The sequence below is a fragment of the Micromys minutus genome (assembly GCF_963924665.1).
Source record: "Micromys minutus genome assembly, chromosome: 2".
Taxonomy (NCBI): Eukaryota; Metazoa; Chordata; class Mammalia; order Rodentia; family Muridae; genus Micromys; species Micromys minutus.
In genome coordinates, this window is record NC_137971.1 from 47,006,112 (window position 1) to 47,017,131 (window position 11,020).

The 11,020-nt window shown below is 37.8% G+C and overlaps 1 protein-coding gene across 1 annotated transcript; it reads left to right on the top strand.

Moving 5' to 3' along the window:
* Positions 1-1,247: 1,247 nt before the first annotated feature.
* LOC308416835 (olfactory receptor 4D10-like) lies at positions 1,248-2,189 on the top strand (the record flags this gene model as incomplete). Its single annotated transcript, XM_080911929.1, has 1 exon — positions 1,248-2,189. The coding sequence occupies one exon, from the start codon at positions 1,248-1,250 to the stop codon at positions 2,187-2,189; it is 942 nt and encodes a 313-aa protein (XP_080768055.1).
* Positions 2,190-11,020: the final 8,831 nt, after the last annotated feature.

The window sequence follows — 11,020 nt, forward strand, 5'->3', positions numbered from 1 at the left end:
TGCCTCCATTTTCTGAACATGACCTCTTCAACGCAGCCTTATGGATGCTCCTGCAGATGTGGGATACAGTAGGTGTTCTTGTGCTGACTCTGAATTTCTCTGATAATTTTACAGCTGTTTAGACAAATAACTCTTTTGAGACTTTTTTCTAATACGTTTACTCCAAAAATGAGTTGAAGTAATAACTCAATCCTGCTGAATTACTGCACAATTACTATTGTAGTGCATCAAATGGCTTTGTTTGAATGAAATCCAACCAAATTTCCCAATGTAAAAATGTATTGAGAAAATTAGCTCACCTTCTTCATCTACTAAAAATTAGTTTAAATCCCTTCTTCATAGGAATACACAAGAAAGCCATTCACAAGTTACCTCGACCTTTGAGATGAGAAGACTTCCAGGAAACGCAAACTCTACAACTGTCATTCCTCAGCAATCTACAAATAGATATGATGGTGATGCAGATGGGAAATGGGGATCAGGATGAGAGAAGGAGGAAGATTTCTAGGTGACTGCCAGAGGCTGAAATTGGGAACCCACGGTAAGATGCAGGAAACTACATCCTTCTTCTGTCCTCTACACTTTCGTGTCAGTCTTCCCTTGGCTCAGTTACCTCCTTCTTCCTGATTGCTCAGTTCAATACTGTCTGTAGTGCACAGTATGTGAATCAGAATCCCCATTATTCACAACTCAGTGGCAGACTAGAAAGGAGTAAAAACTACATTTCAGATATGCAAACTTGCTATGGTCCTTGTCCAAATGTGACACTGTGCAACATACAAAATTAAAAATAATGTTAACAAAAATGAGAACAGGTAAACACAGAACCTAAAAATAGTTTTTTCATTTCATGGATTTAAAAAATTAACCTGGACTCTTAAAAAAGTGGCCCCCAAAATAAGATAACTAAGCAAAAAACTTGAGATTTTATTAAACCATAAAAAACTAATAAGGCATTAAACTGTACCTCCATAATGTTTTCTTTTTAAAATATGATGCTTAACTGTCACTACCTATTATATTTTTTTCCTAACATTGCTCCATAGAAAAAAAAATAAATGCCTTGTTTTATAATTGGTAACCAGACTTGATCACTAGCTTGATTACAATAATTAAAAGGTGGGCAACTCCACCACTGTTGAGCACTTTGGCAAAGTAGAAGAACTCAATTTCATCCTAGAAGCTTCGGAATACATGAGAAGCATCCCGAGGCTTGAAACCAATAGGCAAGGAAAGAGGGAGATTTAATGCAGATGGAAAACTACACCAGAATCAAAGAACTCATATTCATTGGCTTAACTCAAAGTCAAGAAGGGAGCATGGTGCTTTTTCTTTTCCTTCTCCTGGTGTATGTGACAACTCTGCTGGGGAACCTTCTCATCATGGTCACAGTCACCTACGAGTCTCGCCTTCACACCCCCATGTATTTTTTGCTCAGGAATTTGTCTATTGCTGACATCTGCTTTTCCTCCATCACTGCCCCCAAGGTTCTAGTGGACCTTCTCTCAGACAGAAAGACCATCTCTTTCAATGGCTGTCTCACTCAGATGTTCTTCTTCCATCTTATTGGGGGAGTGGATGTGTTTTCTCTGTCTGTGATGGCTCTAGATCGTTATGTGGCCATCTCTAAGCCCCTGCACTATGTGACCATCATGAGCAGAGGCCGATGCATTGGGTTAATAGCAGCCTCCTGGGTGGGAGGCTTTGCCCACTCCATAGTGCAGATTTCTCTCTTGCTGACACTTCCATTCTGTGGACCCAATGTTCTTGACACTTTCTACTGTGATGTCCCCCAGGTCATCAAACTTGCCTGCACAGACATCTTTGTACTTGAGCTGCTGATGATTTCTAATAATGGCCTGGTTGCTACTCTATGGTTTATGTTGTTAGTGGTGTCATACACAGTCATTTTAGTAATGTTGAGGTCTCATTCAGGAGAGGGAAGGAAGAAAGCCATCTCTACCTGCACCTCCCACATCACTGTGGTCACCCTGCATTTTGTGCCCTGCATCTATGTCTATGCCAGACCCTTCACTGCCCTCCCCACAGATAAAGCCATCTCTGTCACCTTCACGGTTATCTCCCCTCTGTTGAACCCCTTGATCTACACTCTGAGGAACCAGGAGATGAAGTCAGCCATGAGGAGACTCAGAAAAAGACTTGGACCTTCTGATAGAGAAGAGCAATAGCTCTTCCCCATCACAACATTTTCAAACATCTGTATGTGAAATAAGCTTTATTCTTTATACCTCTCTGTCATTTCTCTTCCTACTGTGGCCTTAAACAGATGACATGGTCTCAAATTAATAGCTTTAATTCACCCATATATTATCAATACGCAAATTATTGTCTCACAAAATCTCCAAGTAAATCTCAATGGTATCTGTGAAATATGAAGAAATAGACATGTGAGCTAGATTCTTGCATATTGTAATCATACTTCAGTTTTGCTTTGATTTGTGTTTTGTTTTCTGACACATGGTTTATTTTACAGTCTTGCCTGCTCTGAAACTCACTATATAACCCAGGCTAGCCACAAATTCTCAGAAACCTTTCTGTATCAACTGACTGAGTGCTGGAATTAGAGTTGTGAGCCACTATACCCAGCTCGACTATCATGTTGAATGTTGATTTGATATTTTAAACAGACACATCTTCATAGGAGCTTTTATAGAAGAAAATAAAAACGACTTAGTTAGCAGTGTTGTGAACTGGGTCCCCTGTGTCTAAATCAAGAGTTAGACTCAAAAACATTGTTAGAATCCATGCACACAATAGTGTGTTCACAATGCAATCGGGTAGTGCTTAGAAACATTCTAAGTCCAATCAACTTATGTTGTGAGTACATACAGAGAGTCATGAAAGCCTGAACTCAGCATAATCACATACAGAAAAACAAAATACATTTCCTTCTTCTTTTTGTATCATTGTATCTGGAAAGACTGAGATAAAGGATTCAGTGAAATGTATCTAAAACTTAATAATAATGATTATCATAACTGATAATAATGCAGAATCACATTCCCATATTTAATTTATGAGATGAAGGGTTTAGAAATTGACATTTTCAGGATGTAGGTCTCTTTGTTTGATCTCTGATGATGACTGAACAATGTACTCATCTATGCGTATAAGAAGAATATGATTAAGAGTCATTTTATATTTTGCCATAGGTCTCTGGGATATCTCATTTCTGGTTTTTGCTTACCCCATTAAGGTTAGGTTTGGGTTAATTTCTGTGGAGTGTGCCTGAAATCAAATAATTTATTTACTGGTTCCTTCTACAACTTCTGTGTCACCATGGCCCTGGCATGTCTTATAGTTAGGAAAACATTGTATATCCAATGGTTTGTGGTTCATCAGATTTTAATATTTCTCTTTCTATAGCTGTGAAGTATCTTCCTATACTAAAGATGCTGAAACATCCCAATAAAGGCTGTGTTTTGGCATAAAAATTTTTTAAAAAAGAAATTGACATTTTTTTATATTTAGAAAGATAATACCATGAACATATTGACATTGTGTTGTTTCCCCATGGGAAGTAGCTGAAAAGTAGATACATCATTATTTTATAGGAAGATAAAACAGTGTACACAAAAATTATGCATAGAAGTGCACCAAGATCAAGTACTGTTGCAATAAATCAGGTCAGAGTAAATGTTACAACCAAAGATATTGAGTACATGAGTAATGAAATTAATAATATAAATGTTTAGATTAAAAGGTAAAAGATAATTTTGTAAAATGCTGCTCTGGTTACTTTTTATCAGCTGGACACAAATGATGATCATCTGGAAAGAGAAAACCTCAATTAAGAAAACAATTCTATAAGAGCGACCTGTAGGCAAGTGTGTGGAGCATATTCTTAATTAGTGATTAATGGGAGTAATGGGAGGGGCAGCCCACTGTGGCCTCACCCCCTGACAGGTGGTACAGAGTTATTTTGTTTTTAAAACAAACTAAGCAAACCATAAAAAAAAAAAACCAGTAAAGACTGGGAAAGGATCACACAATAGAGACTGAATACACAAAACGGTAACTGATAAATGCAGGGAAATACGTAAATGAATGTAATAAATGCTGAGCATGAGAGGAGTTTCTGCAGAAAATAGTAAGAATGAAGAAGCACTGTTTTAATAGAGAGTGGCTGAGAACTTTTCACTGCTGATGAATTATACAAATGTGAAACCTATTAAATCAGAATCTGAAGTCTGAAAATGATATTACATGTGAAGGTTAAATGGCATAGATAAGCAGGCAGGAGAAAAATCAATAAACTTGGAGATTGGCCCATTGAAATTGTATAGTCTGAATTTGACAGGCACACCCTCATTTAGTCTCTAAAAAGCACAACCATGCAGGCACCTCCGTGATCTTCCTTTATGGCCATAGTGTAGGAATGAAAAAGGTGTAGGCAGCTTTCACACAGCCCAGAGCTGGTCACAGGGATGTCACAGAACTACTGAGACTCAGATGCAGCGGCTCCTCTTCTCCACTGTACAAACTTGAGAATGTGGCTGAAGCTCATTGAGGAGATGGGCATGATTACAATGTGAGAGCAATGGTACCACTATAAAGAATCAAATAGACATGAGTATGAAATTTGGAACTTTAGGGCGACATCAGGGCGCAGAAAAGACCGCAGCCCATCTGCCACTCAGATCAGCAGCTCCTAAAGCTTTAAAGACCGGTGAGTAGGAGATCTGGGCAGCCAGGGAGCAGAGAGATCTCTGTGGAGTGCGCACAGTAAGCCCACCCCCAGGCCTGCCTGATCCAGGGACCAGGAACACAAATTTGGAACTTGTTTCCACCCTGCGGCAACCTCAGGGCACAGAACAGGGCTAGGCCAATCTGACACCTGGACCAGTGGACACCCAGGGACACACACCAGATATAAGGGAAAGGCAAGAACATATCACTGACAACAAGATGGTAAGAAGAAAGCGAAAGAGTATGTCCCAAAGAAACCAAGACAACCTGGCAATACCAGAACCCAGCTCTCCCATAACAGCAAACATCGGAATGCCAAACACTCTAGAAAAAGAAGACGCAGGCCTGAAATCATACCTCAAGATGCTGATAGAGATACTTAAACAAGAACTGAAGGAAAAGCAAAAAGCTTCAGATGCTTTTAAAGAGGAAACAAGAAAAACACTCAAAGAACTCAAAGAACTAGAGGAAAACAGAACCAAAGAGATGAGGGAATTTAAAACAGAAATTGACACAATAAAGAAAACACTAGTACTACCTGAAGACCCAGCTATTCCACTTCTGGGCATATACCCCAAAGACACTTTAAAACACAACAAAGATATATGCACCACAATGTTCATAGCAGCTCTATTTATAATAGCCAGAAGCTGGAAGGAACCCAGATGTCCTTCAGAAGATGAATGGATACAAAAATTGTGGTACATATACACAATGGAATACTACTCAGCCACCAGAAACAATGACTTAACCAAATTCTTAAGAAAATGGCTGCATCTAGAGAATATCATCCTGAGTGAGATAACCCAGTCACAAAAGAACAGACATAATATGCAGTCACTGATAGTGGGATGCTAACCCCAGAGGCTTGCACTCCCCCAGAAACAACTCACAGACTGTATAAAGTCCAAGAAATAAAAAAAACAAAAAAATATACATATATTTACAAAACAAAAAGACTTTGACTATTTCCATGTTGCGTTTTGTTTTGCATTTACTTTACGCTTATTGTAACTATTAGGTTTTCAATGCATACTGTCAAGCCCTTGAAAAAAATCAAGTACTGACTAAAAAAATATATTCACATGGTTTTATGTAAAAAATATTTTAATGTCTGAAAAAACAGTACTGACAAAAATGTATAATTTTAAGCAAAAAATGTTTAAAATCTGTAAATTTATCTTTGTTTTGTAAAATAAAGTCGTTTTTTAAAAAAAAAAGAAAACACTAAAAGAGATAACCCTACAGGAAGAACACCTAAAAAAGAAATCAGGAGTCACAGAAGCAAGCATTTCCAATAGACTACAAGATATGGAAGAGAGAATCTCGGCGGCAGAAGACAACATTTTAAACATAGAAAAAACAGCCAGAGAAGATGCAAAAACAAAAAGCTCCTAACCCAAAAAGTCCAGGAAATCCAGGACACAATGAGAAGACTGAACCTAAGGATAATAGAAATAGAAGAGGGAGAAGAGTATCAACTAAGAGGCACAGTAAATATCTTCAACAAAATCGTAGAAGAAAACCTCCCTACCCACAAGAATGAGATGACCACGAGCATAAAAGAAGCCTTCAGTACTCCAAATAGGTTGGACCAGAAAAGAAATACCTCCGGACAAATAATAGTAAAAACATCAAGTGCCCTAAGCAAAAAAAGAATACTAAAAGCAGTAAGGGAAAAAGGTCAGGTAACATATAAAGGCAGGCCAATCAGACTCACACCCGATTTCTCAACAGAGACTATGAAAACTAAAAGAGCCTGGACAGACATCATGCACTCCTTAAGAGAGCACAAGTGCCAGCCCAAGCTACTATACCCAGCAAAACTATCAAACACCATCGATGGAGAGATGAAGATATTTCAAGACAAATCAAAATTTACACAATATCTGACCACAAACCCAGCACTACAAAGGATTATAGGTGGAAAACCCAATACAATGAGGGAAAATACAGCCTAGTAAAAACAAGAAAACTCCTAAACAAGAAAACTAAAAGAAGAAAAAGACACAGCCACAACTGAACCCACAAAAGCAATAATGGCAGGAAACAGAAACAACTATTCCTTGATATCTATTAACATAAATGGTCTCAACTCCCCAATAAAGAGACATAGGCTATAAGACTGGATACATAAAAAAAATCCAGCATTTTTCTGCATACAGGAAACTCATCTCAGAGACAAAGACATACACTGTCTCAGAGTAAAAGGGTGGGAAAAAAACTTCCAAGCAAACAGCCCCATGAAGTAAGCTGGATTGGCTATTCTAATATCGAATAAAGTAAATTTCCAACCAAAAGTTATCAAAAAAGATAAGGAAAAACACTTTTTACTCATTACCAGGGAAATCTGTAAGAAGGAACTCTCAATTCTTAGCATATATGCTCCAAATAAAAAAGCACCCACATTCATAAAGGAAACTCTACTAAAGCTCAAAACATACATTTCACCCCACACAATAATAGTGGGACACTTTAATACCCCACTATCACCAATGGACAGATCATGGAAACAGAAACTGAACAAGGACACTGCAAAACTAGCAGAGACTTTGAACCAAATAGAATTAGTAGATATATACAGAACATTTTATCCTAAAGTTAAAGAATGCACCTTCTTCTCAGCACCCTATGGAACCTTCTCAAAAATTGACCACATAATTGGACACAGAATGAGCCTCAATCGATATAAGAAGATTGAAATACTCCCATGCATCCTCTCAGATCGCCATAATCTACGGCTGGTCTTTAACAACAACAAAGACAACAAAAAGCGTATGTACACATGGAAACTAAACAATGCTCTGTTAAACAATAGCAGAATCAAAGAAGAAATAAAGAAAAAAATTAAGGATTTTCTAGAATTCAACGAAAACGAAAACACAACATGCCCAAACCTATGGGATGCAATGAAAGCAGTACTGAGAGGAAAACTCATAGCCCTAAGTGCTTCCAAAAAGAAACTGGACAGAGCTTACATCAGCAACCTGACAGTACAGCTAAAAGCCCTAGAACAAAAGGAAGCAGATATACCCAAGAAGAGTAGACGGCATGAAATAATCCAAATTAGGGCAGAAATAGACCAAATAGAAACAAAAAGAACCATTGAAAAAATCAACAAAACCAAGAGTTGGTTCTTTGAGAAAATCAACAAGATTGATAAACCCCTAGCCAGACTAACTAGAGGGCAAAGAGAGAGTATCCAAATTAACAAAATCAGAAAGGAAAGTGGAGACATAACAACTGAAACTGAGGAAATTCAAGAAATCATCAGATCCTACTACAAAAACTTATACTCCACAAAATTGGAAAATCTGGAGGAAATGTACAAATTCCTAGACAGATACAAGATCCCAAAGTTAAACCAGGACCAAGTAAACCATCTAAATAACCCTATAACACCTAAAGAAATAGAAGAAGTCATCAAAAGCCTCCCAAACAAAAAAACCCCAGGTCCAGAAGTGTTCAGTGCAGAATTTTATCAGACATTTATTGCAGACATAACACCAATACTCTCCAAACTATTCCACAAGATAGAATCAGATGGAATATTACCCAACTCTTTTTTTGAGGCTACAATAACCCTCGTACCTAAACCACACAAAGATCCTACAAGGAAAGAGAACTTCAGACCAATCTCACTTATGAACATTGATGCAAAAATACTCAACAAAATCCTTGCAAACTGAATCCAAGTACACATCAAAACGATCATTCATCATGACCAAGTAGGCTTCATCCCTGGGATGCAGGGATGGTTTAACATAAGGAAATCCATCAACGTAATCCACCATATAAACAAACTCAAAGACCAAAATCACATGGTCATCTCACTAGACTCTAAGAAAGCATTCGACAAAATCCAACACCCCTTCATGTTAAAAGTCCTGGAAAGAACAGGAATCCATGGCCCATACTTAAACATAATAAAAGCTATATACAGCAAACAAACAGCCAACATCAAACTTAATGGCGAAAAACTTGAAGCAATGCCACTAAAATCAGGGACTCGAAAAGGCTGCCCACTCTCCCCCTACCTATTCAACATAGTACTAGAAGTCCTGGCTGGAGCAATCAGACAGCAAAAGGAGATCAAGGGGATACAAATCGGAAAGCAAGAGATAAAAACATCACTCTTTGCCGATGACATGATAGTGTACTTGAGTGACCCCAAGAATTCCACCAGAGAACTTCTACAGCTGATAAACAAGTTCAGCAAAGTCTATGGATACAAAATTAACTCAAACAAATCAGTAGCCTTCCTATACTCAAAGGACAAACATGTGGAGAAAGAAATTAGGGAAAAGGTACCCTTCACAATCGTCACAAAAACTATGAAATACCTTGGTGTGACTCTAACTAAGCAAGTGAAGGACCTGTATGACAAGAACTTCAAACCTCTAAAGAAAGAAATTGAGGAGGATCTCAGAAAATGGAAAGATCTCCCATGCTCATGGATTGGAAAAATCAACATCTTAAAAATGGCCATCCTACCAAAAGCAATCTACAGATTCAATGCAATCCCCATCAAAATTCCAACCCAGTTCTTCATGGAATTGGAAAGATCAATGTGCAATTTCATATGGAATAACAAAAGACCTAGAATAGCGAAATCCATCCTCAACAACAAAAAAAACATCTGCGGGAATCACTATCCCTGAGCTCAAGCTATACTACAAGGCAATTGTGCTGAAAACTGCATGGTACTGGTACAGAAATAGGCATGTGGATCAATGGAATAGAATAGAAGATCCAGAAATGAGCCCTCATGTATATGGTCACCTGATTTTTGACAAAGGAGCAGTAAACATTCAATGGAAAAAGGACAGCCTATTCAACAAATGGTGCTGGTCCAACTGGCACTCAGAATGCAAAAGAATGAAAATAGACCCGTTCTTATCTCCTTGTACAAAGCTCAAGTGTAAGTGGATCAAAGATCTCCACATTAAACCAGATACACTGAAACTATTAGATGAGAAAGTAGGGAAAACCTTAGAACACATAGGTACATTAGAAAATTTCCTGAACAAAACACCAATGGCTCAAGCTCTAAGATCAAAGATTAACAAATGGGACTTAATGAGATTGCAAAGTTTCTGTAAGGCTAAAGACATCGTCAAGAAAACAAAACGGCAACCAACAGAATGGGAAAAGATCTTTACCAATACCACATCAGATAGAGGCCGAATATCCAAGGTGTACAAGGAACTCAAAAAGCTAGACACCAGAGAATCAAATAACCCTATTAAAAAATGGGGTACAGAGCTAAACAAAACGTTTTCAGTTGAGGAACCCCGAATGGCCGAGAAACATCTGAGGAAGTGCTCGACATCCTTAGCCATCAGGGAAATGCAAATCAAAACAACCCTGAGATACCACCTCACACCAGTCAGATTGGCCAAGATCCAAAACTCAGATGACAGCAGATGCTGGCGAGGCTGCTGAGAAAGAGGAACACTTCTCCACTGTTGGTGGGGTTTCAAGCTAATACAACCAGTCTGGAAGTCTGTCTGGCGATACCTCAGAAAATTGGATATAGTACTACCTGAAGACCCAGCTATTCCACTTCTGGGCATATACCCCAGAGACACTTCAATACACAACAAAGATATATGCACCACAATGTTCATAGCAGCTCTATTTATAATATCCAGAAGCTGGAAGGAACCCAGATGTCCTTCAGAAGATGAATGGATACAAAAATTGTGGTACATATACACAATGGAATACTACTCAGCCACCAGAAACAATGACTTAACCAAATTCTTAAGAAAATGGCTGCATCTAGAGAATATCATCCTGAGTGAGATAACCCAGTCACAAAAGAACAGACATAATATGCAGTCACTGATAGTGGGATGCTAACCCCAGAGGCTTGCACACCCCCAGAAACAACTCACAGACTGTATGAAGTCCAAGAAATAAAGAAAACAAAAAAATATATACATATATTTACAAAACAAGAAGACTTTGACTATTTCCATGTTCTGTTTTGTTTTGCATGTACTTTACGCTTATTTTAACTATTAGGTTTTCAATGCATACTGTCAAGCCCTTGAAAAAAATCAAGTTCTGACGAAAAAAATATATTCACATGGTTTTATGTAAAAATTATTTCAATGTCTGAAAAAACATTACTGACAAAAATGTATAATTTTAAGCAAAAAATGTTTAAAATCTGTACATTTATCTTTGTTTTGTAAAATAAAGTCGTTAAAAAAAATGGCAGCCAATAGACTGGGAAAGGATCTTTACCAAATCTAAATTTGATAGAGGTCTAATATACAATATATACAAAGAACTCAAGTAG